At 39.9% G+C, this 22,255-nt stretch overlaps 1 protein-coding gene across 2 annotated transcripts in view; it reads right to left on the bottom strand.

Annotated features, from left to right (window-relative positions):
- The window catches only part of OSBPL10 (oxysterol binding protein like 10), a 653,617-nt gene that overhangs the window by 200,704 nt on the left and 430,658 nt on the right, over positions 1 to 22,255 (bottom strand). For both annotated transcript variants that reach the window (XM_089690791.1, XM_089690795.1), the window contains one exon: positions 7,691 to 7,828. In XM_089690791.1, the coding sequence (XP_089546917.1) occupies positions 7,691 to 7,828 (138 nt within the window). The remainder of the gene's footprint in view (positions 1 to 7,690; positions 7,829 to 22,255) is intronic.

Genomic DNA, 22,255 nt, shown 5'->3' with positions numbered 1-22,255 from the left:
TTATAGCTGAAAGTAGAAAATATTGTTTTTTTTCAAAATTTTTGTGGTTTTTTTGTTTATAGCGCAAAAAATAAAAAGCGCACAGGTGATCAAATACCACCAAAAGAAAGCTCTATTTGTGTGAAAAAAAGGACGTAATTTTTGTTTGGGTGCAGCATTGCATGACTGCGCAATTATCATTTGAGTTAGTGCAGCGCTGTATAGCAAAAAAAGGCATAAATTACAGTATCTATACCATAGTTTGTAGACGCTATAACTTTCACACAAAGCAATCAATATACACTTATTGGGATTTTTTTTACCAAAAACATGTAGCAGAATACATTTTGGCTTAAATTTATGACTAACTTTGAGTTTACGATATATTTTTTATAGCTGAAAGTAGAAAATATTGTTTTTTTTCCAAATTTTTGTGGTTTTTTTGTTAATAGCGCAAAAAATAAAAAGCGCACAGGTGATCAAATACCACCAAAAGAAAGCTCTATTTGTGTGAAAAAAAGGACGTAAATTTCGTTTGGGTACAGCATTGCATGACCGCGTAATTATCATTTGAATTAGTGCAGCGCTGTATAGCACAAAAAGGCATAAATTACAGCATCTATACGATAGTTTGTAGACGCTATAACTTTCACACAAAGCAATCAATATACACTTATTGGGATTTTTTTACCAAAAACATGTAGCAGAATACATTTTGGCTTAAATTTATGACTAACTTTGAGTTTACGATATATTTTTTATAGCTGAAAGTAGAAAATATTGTTTTTTTTCAAAATTTTCGTGGTTTTTTTGTTTATAGCGCAAAAAATAAAAAGCGCACAGGTGATCAAATACCACCAAAAGAAAGCTCTATTTGTGTGAAAAAAAGGACGTAAATTTTGTTTGGGTACAGCATTGCATGACCGCGCAATTATCATTTGAATTAGTGCAGCGCCAAACAGCAAAAAAAGGCCTGGTCATTAAGGGGGGTAAATCCTCTGGGGCTCAAGTGGTAAATATATACTGTACTGTAGGCCAATTTGCACTGGGGTATCAGATCCCTTCTCAGTTCTTCACACAAGTGAATTTTCAGAAAGAGAGGCCAGCATATCTCTCTCATGACAACTTTCCTTAAAGGAAGGCAGATACCCATATCAGTTTTTATTGTTGTCTGTGTACCCGATGGAGAAGATCACCTTCTTTACAGTCAGGTCCATAAATATTGGGACATCGACACAATTCTATCATTTTTGGCTCCATACACCACACAATGGATTTGAAATGAAACGAACAAGATGTGCTTTAACTGCAGACTGTCAGCTTTAATTTGAGGGTATTTACATCCAAATCAGGTGAACGGTGTAGGAATTACAACAGTTTGTATATGTGCCTCCCACTTGTTAAGGGACCAAAAGTAATGGGACAATTGGCTTCTCAGCTGTTTCATGGCCAGGTGTGTGTTATTCACTCATTATCCCAATTACAATGAGCAGATAAAAGGTCCAGAGTTCATTTCAAGTGTGCTATTTGCATTTGGAATCTGTTGCTGTCAATTCTCAAGATGAGATCCAAAGAGCTATCAGTGAAGCAAACCATCATTAGGCTGAAAAAACAAAACAAACCCATCAGAGAGATAGCAAAAACATTAGGCATGGCCAAAACAACTGTTTGGAACATTCTTAAAAAGAAGGAACGCATCGGTGAGCTCAGCAACACCAAAAGGCCCGGAAGACCATGGAAAACAACTGTGGTGGATGACCTAAGAATTCTTTCCCTGGTGAAGAAAACACCCTTCACAACAGTTGGCCAGATCAAGAACACTCTCCAGGAGGTAGGTGTATGTGTGTCAAAGTCAGCAATCAAGAGAAGACTTCACCAGACTGAATACAGAGGGTTCACCACAAGATGTAAACCATTGGTGAGCCTCAAAAACAGGAAGGCCAGATTAGAGTTTGCTAAACGACATCTAAAAAAGCCTTCACAGTTCTGGAACAACATCCTATGGACAGATGAGACCAAGATCAACTTGTACCAGAGTGATGGGAAGAGAAGAGTATGGAGAAGGAAAGGAACTGCTCATGATCCTAAGCATACCACCTCATCAGTGAAGCATGGTGGTGGTAGTGTCATGGCGTGGGCATGTATGGCTGCCAATGGAACTGGTTCTCTTGTATTTATTGATGATGTGACTGCTGACAAAAGCAGCAGGATGAATTCTGAAGTGTTTCTGGCAATATTATCTGCTCATATTCAGCCAAATGCTTCAGAACTCATTGGACGCTGCTTCACAGTGCAGATGGACAATGACCCAAAGCATACTGCAAAAGCAACCAAAGAGTTTTTTAAGGGAAAGAATTGGTATGTTATGCAATGGCCAAGTCAATCACCTGACCTGAATCCGATTGAGCATGCATTTCACTTGCTGAAGACAAAACTGAAGGGAAAATGTCCCAATATTTATGGACCTGACTGTATTTTTTCTGTTTACCACTATCACTGAAAGTGACAGTAAAAGAAAATCCCAAATTTTGGGTTGTCCCCAGAAAAGTAATAGCAGGGAAATCTTTCATTGGGGACACTAGCTCTGGTCACCTGGGGGTCAGCCAAAAATTCTTAATTTGCAGGGATATTCTCTCACTTCCTGTTTGGCTATGGGACAGGAAGTGAAGAGAAACCCCTGCAATGGGACAGAGATGGTGAAAAAAAATCTGACAAGGATTATACCGCTCCCTTGCGCTATCCAAAATAAAAAAAAAGTTTTGTCTATAGTCCTAATTTAAAAGGAAACTTTGTAATATGCACTTATTTTCTAAAAGTGCTCCAAAATTAGTGCTGGGTTGCTGGTGCTGAAATCAAACATAGAGAAGAGATGACGTGTCTTCAATATTAAATGGCTCAGTCAATGGTCTTTTTTGACTTTATGCAAAAAAGAATTGCTCTCAAGAAAGCATGATTTTTCTAGTAACAGGGAATATGACTCCATAACAGATGTGTTTCTTGTTTTTCCTACTTACCCTGCTGTGACTAGATTGTAGATTACTTATGGACGTGGAAATACCATACCGTCCCTGTGTCTACACCCCAGTGGGCTGTGTTCTCCACAGCCTACTGATAGACATTAGGCGATATAAAATATGGTACTCTATATCTACAATAACTTAGTTCTGTCAAACCCTATTTCCTATTGTATCTGGTAATTCTTATGAAATTCATGAGTTAGGGAGGGAACAGTTAAGTTCCCAATCCAATAACAGGTTGAAAACCACAGGTCTCAATGACCTCCAGTTCTCAACACACCTTTTGAAAGGGGGGGGGGTAATCACTGAATCCACATGAGTATAGATAGCCATTATTTTTTCCAAGCACAGCACCATACTATTATTGGATGAAACTCTTGAATACAATAAGCAGCAGGTATTACCTATCCAAACTGTGGGAAATATTGAACACTGTTAAGTATGATTATGTCCTCACAATTAAAGCAACTTAAATGACATCATCACTATTTATTATGTTAGCAATTAAAATAAATTAAAAAAAAGACAAAAGTTTAAATTGTATTTTTAGCTTTTTAAACATATAGGAACATGATTCAGACCCATTTAGAGATGTTAAAGACAACACCCCATTCAAATCTTCTGTATTAAAGGTTTAAACCTGCCATAGCTGGTTCGAATCTTGGCCGGTTCAGCAGGAACTGGCTGAGATTTGAACCATCTATGGACAAGCTGATTGCACCCAATTCAATTGTTATACAACTTTGGTACAACCAGCATGTTGGATTTGTACATGCGATTGCTGCCAGCGGCTATAGCAACTATCAATAACCACTGTGTTCTCCTGGCAGGGATGGCTCCCCGCAAGCCCTGCCCAGAGAACACAATAGCCTTGTGAGAGGGATTATTATTATTGTTATTATTATACAGGATTTATATAGCGCCAACGGTTTGCTCAGCGCTTTACATTATAGTGGGAGACATTACAGTAACAATACAAGAGGGATTTGAGGGCCCTGCTCCTTGGAGCTTACAATCTAGGAGGGAGGGGTGAATGGTACAATAGGTAATAACTGTGGGGGATGGAGTGGGTGGAAGAGTAGAGGATTCCAGTATTAGCAGAGGGCGGGATAGGCTTCCCTGAAGAGATAGGTTTTCAGTGATCGCCTAAAAGTAAGTAGAGTAGGCGATAGTCTGATAGATTGGGGTAGGGAGTTCCAGAGGATGGGGGACGCCCTGGAGAAGTCCTGGAGACGAGCATGGGAAGAGGAGATAAGGGAGCTAGAGAGTAGGAGGTCTTGCAAGGAGCAGAGAGTACAGTTTGGGTTATATTTAGAGACAAGATCAGTTATGTAATTTGGGGCAGTGTTGTGGATGGCTTTATATGTCATTGTTAGTGTTTTGAATTTTATCCGTTGGGCAACTGGGAGCCAGTGGAGGGATTGGCAGAGAGGAGTGGCAGATACAGAATGGTTAGTAAGGTGGATGAGTCTGGCAGCAGCATTCATGATAGACTGGAGTGGGGATAGCCTGCGATGAGGTAGGCCAATGAGGAGGGAGTTACAATAGTCGAGGCGTGATATGACAAGGGAGTGAATAAGTTGCTTAGTGGTTTCTGGGGTTAGGAACGGTCGTATCTTGGAGATGTTGCGGAGGTGAAGTCTACACGATTTTGTCAGCGATTGGATCTGGGGATGGAAGGACAGATGGGAGTCTAGGATTACACCTAGTACCCTGGCATGAGGGCATGGACTGATGATTGTGTTATCGATATTTACGGTGAAGTCAGTGGAGGTGGCACGGGCTGGGGGGGATACTAAGAGCTCAGTTTTGGAAAGATTGAGTTTGAGGAAGAGGAGTGACATCCAAGCTGATATGTCACTTAGTAGGCTAGTGATGCGAGTGGAGACTGAAGGGGTGAGGTGAGGGGTAGACAGATAGATTTGCGTGTCATCAGCATAGAGATGGTAATTGAAGCCTTGGGAGTTTATTAAGTGACCAAGGGAAAAGGTGTAGATGGGGAAGAGAAGGGGTCCAAGGACAGAACCTTGAGGGACCCCTACAGAGAGAGGGAGTGAACAGGAGGAGGCAGCATTATAGGTAACATTGAAGGAGCGCTGCGATAGATAGGTGGAGAACCAGGAAAGAGCAGAGTCTCTGAGGCCGAGAGAGTGTACTTTTTTGAGGAGGAGGGGATGGTCAACCATATTAAAAGCCACAAAGAGGTTGAGAAGTAGGAGTAGTGAATAGTGGCCGTTGGTTTTAGCAGTTAGTAGATCATTAGAGAGTTTCAGTAGGACAGTTTCAATGGAGTGTAGAGGGCGAAAGCCAGACTGCAAAGGGTCGAGAAGGTTGTTGTCGGTGAGGTGGGAGCTCAAACGATTGTAGACTAAGCGTTCTAGGAGTTTAGAGGTAAATGGCAGCAGGGAGATGGGTCTTAGGTTGTTCAGGTTGGTGGGGTCCACGGAGGGTTTTTTAAGTATGGGAGTGATGTATGCGTGCTTTAGAGGGGAGGGGAAGGCACCTGTAGAGAGGGAAAGATTGAAGATGTGAGTGAGGGAGCATAGGATGGAAGAGGGGGGTGACCGAAGGAGTTGTGAGGGGACAGGGTCCAGGGGGCAGGTGGTGAGGCGGGCTAGGTGGGGTGGATGTCTGTGTAGTGGCGATGTCCCTACGAATTGCGTCAATCTTGTTTTTGAAGTGGTATGCAATTTCATGGGCAGTGAGTGAGGTGCTAGGTATAGGCGGAGAAAGTAGAGAGTTAAAAGTAGAGAAGAGCCGACGAGGACTGGAAGAGAACGTATTAATGAGAGTGACAAAGTAGGCTTGTTTAGCAGCGTGAAGGGAGGAAGTGTATGTTAAGAAGGCAGATTTATATCAGGTGAACGCTTGGTGGGATTTGGTTTTATGCCATAATCGCTGCAGCGCGTGACTGTGTCGTTTGAGATTTCTGGTGTGGTCAGTCTGCCAAGGTTGTAGCGGTCGGGGCCTGATGCTTCGTGTTGTTAGGGGAGCAAGCAAGTCTAAAACGGATGAAAGTGAATTGTTGTAGACCGCAGTGGCCAGGTCAGGGCAGGACAGGGGATTGATACTGTCATAGAGTTGGTCAGTTGCAGTGTGGAAGGGAGCCGGGTTCAAGTTTCGGAGATTTCTGCTGGTAATTGTTTGCTGTTTGGAGGGATAGTTGTTAGAGGACGAGGAGACTGTGAAGGTGATGAGATTGTGATCAGAGAGGGGAAAGAGGGTGTTTGTGAGGTCATAGGGAGTGCAATGGTGAGAGAAGACAAGGTCTAAGGTATTCCCGTCGGAGTGAGTGGAGGACTGTATACACTGGATGTGGATGCCCCATCAACACGGACAGTGTCAATAGGAGAATCAAGTGACTTTCTTTACTGCAACTCGTGTTTGCAGGAAATAAAATAGCATTATCTATGGCCTGCTTTACTTTCTGGCAGTGTTTTCTTTACTATCAAACAGCTAAAACCATACTAAGTAAACAACATGGTGGCCTGCTTTGTTCCATAGCCCAGAAGCAAGAATGTGTTTCAGACTAATGCGTAGACCTGAGTGTGAGAGCTAAGTTGGTACTGTCTGCTCTCACATGCTTAGACCTATATCATACGTAATGTAGGTAGGTATTATTAAACTGGCTTTTCAGTGCTAGTAGCATGACAGTAGTAGTATTAGCCCTTAGGATAAAGACATAAGTGATCCTGCCAGTAAAACACCTCTATAAAACTTACCACTCTTTCTACCTAAACGTTTTATCTAACCCCTAAAGTAAGGCTTTATCTCTTAAACCAAAGGAAATATATCTTTTTTTCATTTTGGATAGCGTAAATGAAGGTTACAGGTTTTGCCATCTGTGTCCCATTGGGGAGATTTCACTTTAGTTCCTGTCCCATAGCCAAAACAGGAAGTGAGAGGAAACTGGAAAATTTCTTCTTTATTTCTGTTCTGGTGACAACCAAAACATATAATTTTCTTTCACTTTTACTCTCTGAGATAACGGTAAACAGGGCGAATGAATGAATGCATGATAGTGGACACATGGAGCAATAGACATCTGAAAGGTGTTGTAATACCTCTCCCCATATCTAAAACTAAAAACAAAGTTTGCCTTTAGTGGACTCTAACTTTCCCCAAAACATTTACCCTTAGCCGTTAACAGGTTCCCAGCACTATCCCAGTTCTCTCTCTAACGCTAAACATAACTCAGACCTATGTAGTCTTTAAATACAAATTTTAAGTATGTTCATCCTGATAATGGTGTCATTTGAACTGAATAGAAGGAAACAACTCAACTCATAGCCAAATACAGTCCTAAAATGTAAAAATAAAATAAAAAAGGGCTAAGTAAATTAAGACTATGCTTTAAGTCCATGGAAAAAAAAATGAAAAAAGTGTGTAAGTAGGCATAAATAGATCTTTGTGATTGATTTTTAGATTTAAATATAAACCTTACAAAGTGGGATGAAGGGATGTGATACTTCCTGTTCCAGAGAGATATGGGATATCAGCTAACATAGTCAATAATGGTCAAAACAAATCAAGTAAGTTAAATCCAGTTCCAGGTTTCAATTGACACCACTAACGAGATAAAAATAATTCTAATCTCGTTACCAAGGAAATAACATTATCGAATTACTTCATTTCAGTTGAGGTGAAAACTAGCTGGAGAATGGGAGCAATAAAGCAGAATCCCCTTTGCATACCTTGGTAAGATCCATTCCAAGCTTGAGCTGTGAGATAAGGTGGAGGATTACACCACGCTGATCTTCCATGACGCCTAAATCTTCTTCTTCATTATCTTCGGTGTCCGTCAGCTCATCTTCAGCCTCCGGAGGACCAGTCTGCAAATGAAAGCGAAAAACAGACACAGTGCTCTGTTATTGCTTCAAAACTCCAGAAATTGTACCTTGTATTTCTTAATCTCAATTGTTTATCAGCCTTTCAGCCACGTCCAGGGCATATACTGTATAGGATTTATCAAGAATCCTTAATGGGGCAATGCTTAATTAAGATACTCTGTCAACCAGGTTTTTAAAGTCTGCCTTGTGCTTATCTGACACAAACACTAAAGTACACAGACAGTAATTCTAGCACTCATTTGTAACATACAAAATAGGTCTTCTTTATTGCAACATCAAATAGGATAAAAACAACTAATTAAGTCTACATGTTTTGGTAAACACCTGGCCTTAATCATATCATGTTAATGGAGTCCCAAATACCTTCCACATAACAGAGAAAGGGAAAGACAAAAGCGGCTAACAGACATTTACGACATACTATCGACATTAATAAAAAAAATTGTTAGAATGTAATTCCAAAGTTCCTAACAAAGCAAAACCACAAGACTAAAGACCTCTGCATTGGAAAAGTGACTGATTGGCTCCAAATGAGATAGTGGCACTTGAATAAATGGGTGGGTTACGTGGATTTGCGAAGGTATTTAAGATAAGTAGTAACTCACTCTTAGAATATAAAAGCAGGCTCATTGTGAGTTACTACTTATCTTTCTATTAAATACCACACCATGCGCCTGTTATCCCTTTTGGGTTACGTGGATTTGACTACTTGGAGGTCATAAAAGAGGACAAGTACAATTCATTGAAGACTACGTTACTCACACATTTAGCCTGACCCCTTTCACCAACAGAAATCATTTCTCCATAGGTATCCATTAACACAGAAGCTAACCTGATGATGATCCAAATACCATATTTTGACTGTATTATACACAAACATTTAAAAACAAAATCTATATAAAAGAAATTCCAAGCAACAAATGGAGTGAGCTGCAAAGTTCCACCAATAAGAACTAAGGGGTTGATTTTCTAAAGGCAAATAGGCTGTGCACTGCAAGTGCACTTGGAAGTACACTGAAAGTGCAGTTGCTCTAGATCTGAGGGGAACAAGCAAAGAAAAGAAAAAACAGCATTTTTGCTTGCATGAATTAATGAAAGAAATCAGCAGAGTTTCCCCTCGGATATAAAGTAACTGCACTTGCAGTGCACAGTATATTTACCTTTAGTAAATCAACCCCTAAGTGTGCTATCTAATGTCCAAAGAGAGCATGCAGCTGCATGTGAAATGGCCAATGGTGGCCAATAGAAATTTTTATTTTATTTACAAGTGAATGATCAGTGCAAACAAACATATTCAAACAGTGGAATTCATTTACAATGTATGCCTTTTCTTTATTTTGTATGCTAAACCAATTCTTCTAAAGACACTTTATTAAACAAGGCCTGATATTAAGAAATGCAAAGTTTACCTCCTGTTACTTGTGTAAATTTTCCATTAACAAATGTAAAAACATGTCAAGCAATAACTTAATATATCTTCTTGAATACATCTTTCTTTATTTTAGGCGTGCAAATTTAAATAAAGGATTTGTGGTTTCCAGGGTGTTTGTGATATTGGCTAAGATTTCATGTTGGTATCATTAGGTTTCTGAAAAGTATTTATGTGCTAGTTTAATGCTTTTGGTGAGAAGGCACATTTACATTAATGATGATTATACTAAAGAGTGCCTCCATACGTAAATACAAATATGAACTACTGTATATTAAAAGGTTATATACAAAATCCAAAAAATATACAAAAAAAGTGAAAACTGTTGTGACCATGCAGCAAATCTTACAGCATACAGTCAGTCATGCATGGATCGAATCTCGGTCAGTGCAACACGGCTTGGCCGAGATTTAATCCATCTATGGGCAGGCTTCCAGGGTGTTTGTGATATTGGCTAAGATTTCATGTTGGTATCATTAGGTTTCTGAAATGTATTTATGAGCTAGTTTAATGCTTTTGGTGAGAAGGCACATTTACATTAATGATGATTATACTAAAGAGTGCCTCCATACGTAAATACAAATATGAACTACTGTATAGTAAAAGGTTATATACAAAATCCCAAAAATATACAAAACAAAGTGAAAACTGTTGTGACCATTCAGCAAATCTTACAGCATACAGTCAGCCATGCATGGATCGAATCTCGGTCAGTGCAACACGGCCTGGCCGAGATTTAATCCATCTATGGGCAGGCTGGCTGGCTGTACCCAAATTGATCCATCAATTGACTTTGGTACAACCAGCCTGTTGGATTTTTTACATGTGATTACTGCCGGCGGCTATAGCCGCTAGCCATAATCACTGTGTTCTGCTGGCCGTGAAGGCTCTCTGCCAGAACCAAATAGTTACATGCAAAGTTACATAGGTAATCCTAATTAAAAAGGTATGCGCTAATAACAAACTTATACAAAGGTGTATATCATCATCCAAAAAACCATTTAGTGTTTTAAATAAATAATTATAGTGACCAAACATAAATTAGTGTCCAAAAAAATATATATTAGTGTCCAAAAAAATATATATATAGATCTTCAGTGACTTGAACCAATTGTGAAAAATCCACCACCAAAGGAGAATAAATTAACTCACCAGAGCTAATGACTGGTCAGATTATAAACCAGCAACAGCACTTGTGCTCTGGGAGCAATGAACCCGATGTCCAAATAGATATGGTGATGTTTCAGATACTTCCGGATAGTAATAATCACAGACAAACAACTTTGCAGCCCAAGCTCTTATGATGAACTTCTTCACTCTCTCATATCTCCATGAGAGCATACAGTACACTCAGGGACAAAAAAAGAGAACATAATGGTGCAATACGTTTTTTCATTTATTTCTTTAATAAAAAAAGGTATAAGGAAACTCACAAACAAGGTGTCCAACAGGCACCAGCTTCAATCGCAAAAAAGGTGAGATACAATTACCGCTCACCACGGATCTCTCCCATACAGCACAGAACAGCAAGGCTCTCTAACGTCCACATCGTGTAGGCCACGCCCAACCGGTTTCATCACACCGACGTCATCAAGGGGCGGTACTTTTGAAAAAGACAAAAGTCCATCCAGTTCAACCAAAAAAAAAAAAAGTTATAATCCTATACCCTCAATTGATCCAGAGGAAGGCAAAAAAACCCCCAGCAAAGCATGATGCAATGTGCTCCTGCTGGGGAAAAAATTCCTTCCTGATCCCCGAGAGGCAATAGCCCTGCAGGAGGGATTCCAACATCAACATTGACTGTGTTGTTGGAGAAATCGATCGATTTTCTTTCCTTCTACTTGTGGTAGAAGTAAAGAAAATTGAATCATTTATGGCTTGCCTAACTCAATAGACAGAATTGAGAGTACTGCAGCTGACTTGTTCCTAGATATAGTGACAGCATTAGTTTTCTATTTACACCTGGTAATTCTGTCATTAAAGTGGTTATAAACCTTTACGAATACACAATAAAGCAAGTAGCCTCAGGTGTTACACAGAGATGAAACAAATCATACTACATAAGTTGTACCTGTTTATCCATAGTCCTCTATTCTCTACATCAGTTCAAAGTCCACAATTCACACAGCATTCTAAGCTTCCAGAGGAAGGAGGAGGAGATCTGATGTCACATACTGCACAGCTCAGACAGGAGAGCTGAGTGTAATCTGAGACATGGGTCGAGAGAAGGGACACTCCCCCCTACACAATCTAATAAGGAGACATGCACAGCAGAGCCTGTCAAACTCCAGCTGTATGCTAGAGCTTCCCTCCCCTGTCACCTTGGATCAATTGGAGTCTGCACAGCTTGTTTAAAATGACTCATGCAGATAGCAGAGTAATGAGACAGCAGACCGAAATCACACTCTGTGCTTTAGATTGAGGCACATACACACTATAGAACAGCATTTTTCAACCACTGTGCCGTGGCACACTAGTGTGCCGTGAGATATTGTCTGGTGTGCCGTGGGAAAAATTGCAATTTCATCCGTAACATGTGGCCTCGGCTCACAAATAGACCAATCATTAGAACAGCAATGGGCAAACTACGGCCCGCGGGCCGTATACGACCCGGCGGACCTTTTAATCCGGCCCGCGGAGCGTGATACTGTCAGGATGATCTGTCCCCCTCGACGTATCTGCGCATGTGCCGGAGATCGCCGATCGGCTGCTAATGCCTGAAACTGGCACATGCGCAGATACGTCGAGGGGGACAGATCCTCATAGGAGACAGATTTTCATGCTACACCGGAACGGCGAGAGGAACGCGCGGAGCAAAGGTAAGTGAATTGACACAGGGGGGGCTTGGGGACTTAATATGGGGGATGAATTAATATGGGGATGAATTACTATGGGGGATGAATTACTATGGGGGATGAATTACTATATGGGGGATGAATTACTATGGGGGATGAATTACTATAGGGGGGATGAATTACTATATGGTTGATGAATTACTATATGGGGGATGAATTACTATGGGGGATGAATTACTATATGGGGGATTAATTACTATAGGGGGGATGAATTACTATGGGGGATGAATTACTATATGGGGGATGAATTACTATATGGGTGATGAATTACTATATGGGGGATGAATTACTATGGGGGATTAATTACTATATGGGGGATGAATTACTATGGGGGATGAATTACTATGGGGGATGAATTACTATATGGGTGATGAATTACTATATGGGGGATGAATTACTATAGGGGGGATGAATTACTATATGGGGGGTGAATTACTATGGGGGATGAATTACTATGGGGGATGAATTACTATATGGGGGATGAATTACTATGGGGGATTAATTACTATATGGGGGATGAATTACTATGGGGGATGAATTACTATGGGGGATGAATTACTATATGGGGGATGAATTACTATGGGGGATGAATTACTATATGGGGGATTAATTACTATGGGGGATGAATTACTATATGGGGGATTAATTACTATGGGGATGAATTACTATGGGGGGTGAATTACTATATGGGGGATTAATTACTATAGGGGGGATGAATTACTATGGGGGATGAATTACTATATGGGGGATGAATTACTATATGGGTGATGAATTACTATATGGGGGATGAATTACTATGGGGGATTAATTACTATATGGGGGATGAATTACTATGGGGGATGAATTACTATGGGGGATGAATTACTATATGGGTGATGAATTACTATATGGGGGATGAATTACTATAGGGGGGATGAATTACTATATGGGGGGTGAATTACTATGGGGGATGAATTACTATGGGGGATGAATTACTATATGGGGGATGAATTACTATAGGGGGGATGAATTACTATATGGTTGATGAATTACTATATGGGGGATGAATTACTATGGGGGATGAATTACTATATGGGGGATGAATTACTATGGGGGATGAATTACTATATGGGGGATTAATTACTATAGGGGGGATGAATTACTATGGGGGATGAATTACTATATGGGGGATGAATTAGTATATGGGTGATGAATTACTATATGGGGGATGAATTACTATGGGGGATTAATTACTATATGGGGGATGAATTACTATGGGGGATGAATTACTATGGGGGATGAATTACTATATGGGTGATGAATTACTATATGGGGGATGAATTACTATAGGGGGGATGAATTACTATATGGGGGGTGAATTACTATGGGGGATGAATTACTATGGGGGATGAATTACTATATGGGGGATGAATTACTATGGGGGATTAATTACTATATGGGGGATGAATTACTATGGGGGATGAATTACTATGGGGGATGAATTACTATATGGGGGATGAATTACTATGGGGGATGAATTACTATATGGGGGATTAATTACTATGGGGGATGAATTACTATATGGGGGATTAATTACTATGGGGATGAATTACTATGGGGGGTGAATTACTATATGGGGGATTAATTACTATGGGGGATGAATTACTATGGGGGATGAATTACTATATGGGGGATGAATTACTATATGGGGGATGAATTACTATGGGGGATGAATTACTATGGGGGATGAATTACTATATGGGGGATTAATTACTATGCTTACTATGGGGGAATATTACTATACTTACTATGGATGACACATACACATCATTCATCTACTCTTGGTCCGGCCCCCGGGTCCAATTATAAAATACTTTATTATTTCATAATAAAGTAATTACAAAATAATTTCTTTGTGTTTGATTCCTATTCAAGAGAATTACTTTATATATAGTCAATATAGGCACAGAGGTAAATTTTTTTAACATTTTCTAATGGTGGTGTGCCTCGTGATTTTTTTCATGAAAAAAGTGTGCCTTTGCACAAAAAAGGTTGAAAAACACTGCTATAGAAGAATATGCTTTGTTCATTTTTCATATTAGAGGTTTACAACCACTTTAACACGCTTCCTATCCTAAGGTGACAGATGTACTAATCAGTGATATCACCCTTAGGACTACACAACACTGTGTTAAGGTTACAAAACACCCCCCTCTTTTCCAAAATAGTGGGACATGTATTGTAGTCCATAGGACCAGTAGGGAGCAGTGCTAACTGATAAGAGTCCAGAGTAAAAAGGCACAGGAAGTCACAAGCTCACAAAATTCCTGGGTGGGTGAACAGCTCCTTTTTTGCACTTGTAGAACAAATATATTAAATTGAAGTTCTTGGTTTATTTAACAGACCAAAAAAAGAACAAATAAGAGAAATTTAATTTAAGAGTTTACATACAATGCAACTAAAAAGCTGACATATTAAGGTCAAATTAACAAAGGCTTGAGAATGTTCACAAAATAAATTTAGTGAAAATTCAGGTCAATTATCCAATCATGTGAAGAGAAAATCCCTGTTTACCTATTTCATCTGCACATGATTGAGTAATCAAAGTGAACAAAAATTAGTTTTACATGATTGGATAATTGGAGTGAATATTGGCACAATTTACTGTGTGAAGATTCTCAACTCATCTGGTAAATAAGCTCAATGATCTTGTTGAAGAAAACCAAAGGTGACAAAGAAATCATCAATGACAGGCTGCATGAGAAGCCACTAGAGCGGTTGTAAGCCTCAGACATAAAATATGAACAAGGCATATCCCTTTATAATGTGTGCTTGTCTCAATCCAGAGCACTAAGCGTCATTTCTGTCTGCTGCCTCATTCCTCTGCTATCAGCATGAGTCACTTCTTACAAGTTTTCCTGACATCAAGAAAAAAATGGTTACGAAGAGGGCATGTCCTCAGCTCTGTTCCTGTGTGAAGGGTGGTGTGTCCCTTCCCTGTAATCAGCTCTCAAAGTTCTCCTCACTATTGTAACTTTAGCTCCCCACCCCCTGCTTTTCAGAGCTGATAGATCCATGTAAATGCTGCACTTTGAATGGATGTAGGGGACAGACAGCTGTAGACAGACAGGTGCAAGTTACAGTTGTGGCCAAAATTATTCAACCCCCAATGCTGTAAAGGGGTTTAGGGACTATAGTGTACATTTGGAATTGTATTCAGAATCAAATCCTACAAGGACGTTGTAACTACCCAAATGCAACTAAAATGACATCAATTGTTTATGTAATACAGTAGTAAATGGTTCTTATGTGGTTTCTTCATTGCCACAATTATTCAACCCCTTAAAGACTACCACTCTGAAGAACAGAGGTTCATACAGGTGCTTTCCATCAGGTATTGAAAACACCTGTGGATGTCACCGAGCAGCAATCAAGCATAATAAGCACCAATTAGGCAGCTTTAAAATGACTGTGATACTCAGCTCCTTCTAGACATTTACTGGTGTGGTTACAAACATGGTGAAGGCAAGAGAATGGTCCAGGAAGACAAGAGAAGAGGTGATTTCTCTTCACAGGAAGGGCAATGGCTATAAGAAGATTGCAAAGATGTTAAACATACCAAGAGACACCTTAGGAAGCATCATTCGCAAATTCAAGGCAAAGGGCACTGTTGAAACGCTACCTGGTCGTGGCAGAAAGAAGATGCTGACTTCGACTGCTGTGCGCTACCTGAAGCGTAGAGTGGAGAGAAGTCCCCGTGTGACTGCTGAGGAACTGAGAAAAGATTTGTCAGATGTGGGTACAGAAGTTTCAGCCCAGACAATAAGACGCACACTGCGTAATGAAGGCCTCCGTGCCAGAACTCCCAGGCGTACCCCCTTGCTGTCTCCAAAGAATAAGAAGAGTCGACTGCAGTATGCCAAAAGCCATGTGGACAAACCACAAAAGTTGTGGGATAGTGTTCTGTGGACTGATGAAACAAAATTAGAACTGTTTGGGCCCATGGATCAACGCTATGTTTGGAGGAGGAAGAACAAGGCCTATGATGAAAAGAACACCTTGCCTACTGTGAAGCATGGTGGAGGGTCAATCATGCTTTGGGGCTGTTTTGCTTCTGCAGGTACAGGGAAGCTTCAGCGTGTGCAAGGTACCATGAATTCTCTTCAGTACCAGGAGATATTGGATGGAAACGTGATGCAGTCCGTCACACACCTGAGGCTTGGGAGACGTTGGACCTTTCAACAGGACAATGATCCCAAGCATACCTCCAAGTCCACTAGAGCATGGTTGCAGAGGAAAGGCTGGAACATTTTGGAGTGGCCATCGCAGTCACCAGACTTAAATCCGATTGAGAACCTCTGGTGGGACTTAAAGAAAGCAGTTGCAGTGCGCAAGCCTAAGAATGTGACTGAACTGGAGGCCTTTGCCCATGAAGAATGGGCGAAGATACCCGTAGATCGCTGCAAGACACTTGTGTCAAGCTATGCTTCACGTTTAAAAGCTGTTATAACTGTAAAAGGATGCTGTACTAAGTACTAAGATTGAATGTCACTTGGGGGTTGAATAAAACTGATAATGCTGTGAGCACAGAAAAGACATTTGTGGTTATTTCATTATAACTGTTATGTTATATTTGTCTGACCTACAAGTGCCTCTTTAATGTAAATGTAAGCAAGATGACTGAATGATCAAAAGCAATGTCAAACTGGCCAAAACACTCAATTTCAGTGGGGGTTGAATAATTTTGGCCACAACTGTATGTAGAAGATTTTGTTTCATCTCTGTGTTTCACCTGAGGCCAGTCACTTTATTGTATATGTGTAAGCGTTTAAAACCACTTTAAATCTCTGTGTACTATGAGACTTCTGCAGAACCTCCTTGGTTATATGATCAATTGGCCAAGCTAGAAAACCAATGGCCAGTATGCCCTCCTGCACCTCCCCCCCTCCCTTTTCCAAGTTTAAAAACATATGCAATTGGACAATCTGAAATCACACATTTAAAGGAAAACAATGTATATACAGTATGAATTGCAGAGTATGAGTTAGAATGTAATATTAATGTTTACTTTAACCGCTTTCCCGCCGCCCTATAGTAGAATTACTGCTACAGGGCGGCTAGGCTGCGCAAAAACACACACACACACATATATATATATATATATATATATACACATATACGTGATTTGCATTTCCAGGTAGGGAGCGAGTAAGGATGTAAATCACCGGGTCCCGGCCAGAGATTCCCCGCTGGCACCCGGTGATCATTGGCGAAAGCTGACAGGACATGGACATCGGAGAAAGCAGCAAGGACATGCTGCTTTGTATTTCTCTGCACAGCAGAGAAATACAAAGCAGCATGTCTCCCTAGTAAAACACACAGCACATAATGTAAAATAGCACACAGTTAACCCTTTGATTGCCAAAGATGTTAACCCCATCCTGCCCAGTGTCATTAGGACAATGTCAGTACTTTTTAGTAGCACTGATCACTGTATTCGTGTCATTGGGATGTCAGTGGCAGTTAGTCAGTTCCAACCCAGTGTCAGAATGCCCACCGCAGTCCTGCTGTAAGTCACTAGTATAAAAATATTTCTGTATATATACTGCCATTTGCAGACACTATAACTTTCACGTAAATCAAGCAATTTACATTTATTGGGATTTGTTTTAGCAAAGACATGTAGCAGAATACATTTTGGCTTAAATTTATGAAGAAATTTGATTTTTAAAATTTTGTTACTGGATATGTTTTATAGCAAAAAGTCAAAAATATTGTATTTTTTTTAAAAACTGTTGGTCTTTTTTTGTTTAGAGCGCAAAAAAATAAAGGTGATCAAATACCACTAAAAGAAAGCTCTATGTGTGGGAAAAATGTATGTACAGCATTGCATGACCACATAAGTGTCAGTTAAAGTTAAATCTCAGCACCGTATCCAAAAAAATAGCCTGGTCAGGGAGGGGGGGGGGGGGGGGGGGGGTAAATCCTCTGGAGGTCAAGTGGTTAAAACGACTCTGTTGGGAGGAAAACAAAAATCAACCAAACATATCCTGTAAACGAAAAGAATTTACACCTATCTGGTCTGGTGCCCCATCTCTGAATCTTTCCACTGCTGCAGAGCAGAAAAAAATGCACATTGTACACGCTTCCCCCATCGTGCTCCATGGTTCTTCTCAATGCTCCCTTACTTCACTACGTTATCTAAGCAGTAATGTGTCTCTGCATTCAATGCTTAAAGGGATCATCTTGGTCCTTCAAGGTGTACCCATACCCAGCTCTTAACCAAATAGCATATTGGGCATCAAATCCGTGGTGAGATCAGACTATTTTTGTCCAGCCTAAGACAGCGTTCCAACATGCAGGCACAAGCTGAATGACTTCAGGCAACACTGTCCACAACTGCAGTACATGTAACTGATAACCTTGCTCTAGTGTTTAGTTTTCCCCTGCTTGCTAGTGGATGGGCAACATATGCAAAGCTGCACCCCTATGCTTTCATTCCAAAGTGTTTATCAGCAGAAAAAACCTCACACATCAGGATATTTTTTCTTAAACACTGGCAATGAATCAATACTGCCTTTATAGCTTTAGAAGGGCTATTTCCAGAGGACAGCTGTGGATGGATTCAAGGATGCAGACAAGTAGCTCCCAGAGGTGTATTTCAATTATGTTTTCTTTCATTTCCATTTGGATAAATGGTATCTCAACCCAAGAACAAAAACATCTTTTTTTATTTTTACCTAGTGATCATGCCAGTAACACACTTCCTGTCCTAGGGTGGCACCATTTCTTAACCATACTGTATCCTAGTGCAGGACTACCAAATACTGCTCACTCAACTATTTTACATAATTACATAGTTAGTTTGGCTGAAAAAAGACAAAAGTCCATCCAGTTCAACCATTAAAAGAAAAAAAAGTTATAATCCTACACCCACAGTTGATCCAGAGGAAGGCAAAAAAACACAGCAAAGCATGATCCAATTTGCTCCTGCAGGGAAAAAATTCCTTCTTAATCTCCCGAGAGGCAATCGGATATTCCCTGGATCAACTTTACCTATAAATGTTAGTATCCAGTTATATTCTGTGTATCTAGGAAACAATCCAGGCCTTTTTTAACCTCCCTAGCGGTATGATTATTTCAGATTTTTGGTGCTGAAAGCGGTACCATTATTTTGCATGGAAATATGTAGTTTTTTTATTGTAGGCTGTAATTTTTAGGAATAACTCACTGAAATCTGTCCAAACAAGAGTCTATTAAACATCCCGGGTATGATAAAATTTGAAACACAAAATCATAAATTATAATTTAATAAATAATCATAAAAATAATAATATAATAATAATAATACATTTAATTCAATAATATAATCAAACCAAAAACACTGAAATTTGAAATAGAGCGCCAAGTTCGCACATTGCTGAGCAAAGTCGCAAAATCGTTTTCAGTGTCTGATGACGAATTTCCCCACAAATCATTATCTCTCAATTCTGCAAATGGTTCTCATTTACTATCGCTGTTCTCTAGCTGATCTAAACCTGCTTTTGACCTAAAGGGGCGCTTTTTGGACGCCATGGACTTTTCTCAGTTTCCAAGCAGAAAGAACAGACAAAATGCAGGTAGGCCACAGGACAAAGCACTCGGGACAAAATGTATGTGAAATGGGTTGAAACAGCAATGTTTTACTATGTAAAATTTGTTTGGAAAAAAATGACATTTTTAAAAATTTTCAAATTTCCCGCCGCCGGCGGCGCCCGTTCGTCCCGACGTTACAGGGACCGAAACACAGAAGCCGGATGCCGGCATCGGCCGGAGGAGATGGCCAGGGACGCTGCAGGGGATACGTCGCGGGATCGCAAGACAAGGTAAGCTCTGCAGGGAATCCCTAAGCAGCGTCGCATGGTAAGCCCAAGTGTAGCTCGGGGTTACCGCTTTTAGTACTGACATTTTACCCCGAGCTACACTCAGGAATACCGCCAAGGAGGTTAAAGCAATCCACTGAGCTGGCCAGAACCAACTCTGGAGGGAGTCTATTCCACATTTTCACAGCTCTCACTGTGAAGAAACCTTTCCGTGTTTGGAGATTACATTTCTTTCCTCAAGATGTAAAGAGTGCCCCCTTGTCCTCTGTGATGACCTCAGGGTGAATAGCTCTACACCGAGTTCACTATATGAACCACTGATGTATTTATACACGTTGATCATATCCCCCCTTAATCTCCTCTTCTCAAGAGAGAATAAATTCAGTTCCTCTAATCTTTCCTCATAGCTGAGCTCCTCCATGCCTCTTATCAGTTTGGTTGCCCTTCTCTGTACTTTTGCTGGGGGGCATGTAACTTTTGAATTCGTAACATAAAGGGTAGGGGGTTCTGTAGCCCTCTGAGATATCTGAGAACAATGTATGCAGCTAACAAGACAACAGCATAGGCAGAGAGCACATAAATGTGTAGGTTGGCAAAATTTCTGGTAAGGTCAACTGTTTTATTCACTAATCAAACAGATAAAACAATTTGCGTTTACGGGTATATTTAATTGACCAAAAAGAACCAAATAAGTTCCTTGTTAGAGTTTATATACTCTTTTAAGAAGAAAGTACAGTTCACCTGCCTGACTTTCACCTTGTAACAAAAGAAAACAAAAATCTTCCCGTCCCAGATACATAATCTCCAGAATCCTTCAATCACAGTCTTTTACAATCTTCACATCCCTTCACAAAATATACCTACCGTTGGCCATACTTGTGCTGTCAATACCCACTGACTTCAATGGGACCATCTCCTAAATGTACCCTGTATAGGGAGACAGACCCATAGAAACTAATGAGAAACAACTGCACAGGCGTGGACAACAGAAAGATAGGTTTTGGACATGGGAAGTGAAGTCTGCGACAGACCATGACCAGGAGTTAGGTACAGTATGTAGGCATCTGGGGTGCAAGACAGTTGGTTACTTTTGTTAAGGGGGCTAGGTAGAAAGGATAACTGCACTTCCTGTGAAAGTAGTTATCCTTTTACAACTTACACACTCAAATATGTTAGATTTGCCATGTTGTACTGTTTGAAAGCATGACTGAATTTCCCTTAGAACTGAATATTTGCTTGGCATGGCCAAGCTTGACTTTTACTGGAAATGTGCCTATAATTTTTGCTGCCTGTATCTCTGCATAAACTGGTCATTTTGATATGTGTTTTTACTAACAGTAATGTCTATTCATGTATTTTTCTAAATTTTTCCATTTTGAACTACCTAATTTTGTGACAGGTTTAACTTATTAATTACCTAATCTGGGCAATCATTTATCAAGTCAAGTAACAATAGGTTCAAGTTGGCGTGATCACAATGAGAGTGAGTGCTGCTCATATCTCTCAGGCCAGATTCAAATGTCTACATCTTGATTGGCACCCCAATGTATGTGCGTTTTGACACACCATAGTGCATACATGTAAACCATCTGATTTGGTGCAGTACAGCGGGGAAAAAGGTGCTGGCATGTTTATTTGTGTTCCCGTGCACTGCTAGCTTATTCTAAATGCACATTAATGGACAAAAATGTGTTGTGTTGATAAATAAGTATTATTGTGAGACATAGTGTCTAATTAATTGATGGTTATCCCAAAAGCTCAATAACAGAAATATGATGAAAAAATGCAGTGTTCAGATATTACATTTAGCTTGCACTTATATTTGATATTTTCAATTAACATGCATAAAATACAAGCTCTTCAGTGCAGTAACATGAATATGAAACCTATAAATCCTTCAAAAGCATAGATAATTATACTTTTAATAATATTTGTTACATGAAAATATTTTCTGATTACTGCAGCTATTTTTTTTTAAATTGAGCATGAAGAAAAGAGATTAAAGCGCTGCATTTGCCTCTCAGATTAATGTAGTTATACATGTTATTGCAGGCTGGAGGCTTTTAAGACACTATGCAATAAAAAATATATAATCAGAGATAACAAGAGAAGCAGATTGCATTATGAGTGTCTCCTGTGTATCCAAAGCTAAAGGAGCAAACCTTCAAGCAAATATTATAAGACTGATTATAGACTCTTCAAGATTTTTGTAGAAACAAGACCTACATAGTGGGGTTGATTTTAAAAAAGGTAAACAGACTGTGCACTTTGCAAGTGCAATTGC

This window comes from Staurois parvus, unplaced genomic scaffold (genome assembly GCF_062004578.1).
Source record: "Staurois parvus isolate SC_StPar_1 unplaced genomic scaffold, SC_StPar_1.0 ptg000021l, whole genome shotgun sequence".
Lineage (NCBI taxonomy): Eukaryota > Metazoa > Chordata > Amphibia > Anura > Ranidae > Staurois > Staurois parvus.
Note: the sequence above shows the minus strand (reverse complement) of the source record. Positions and strands in the feature narration are given on the sequence as shown.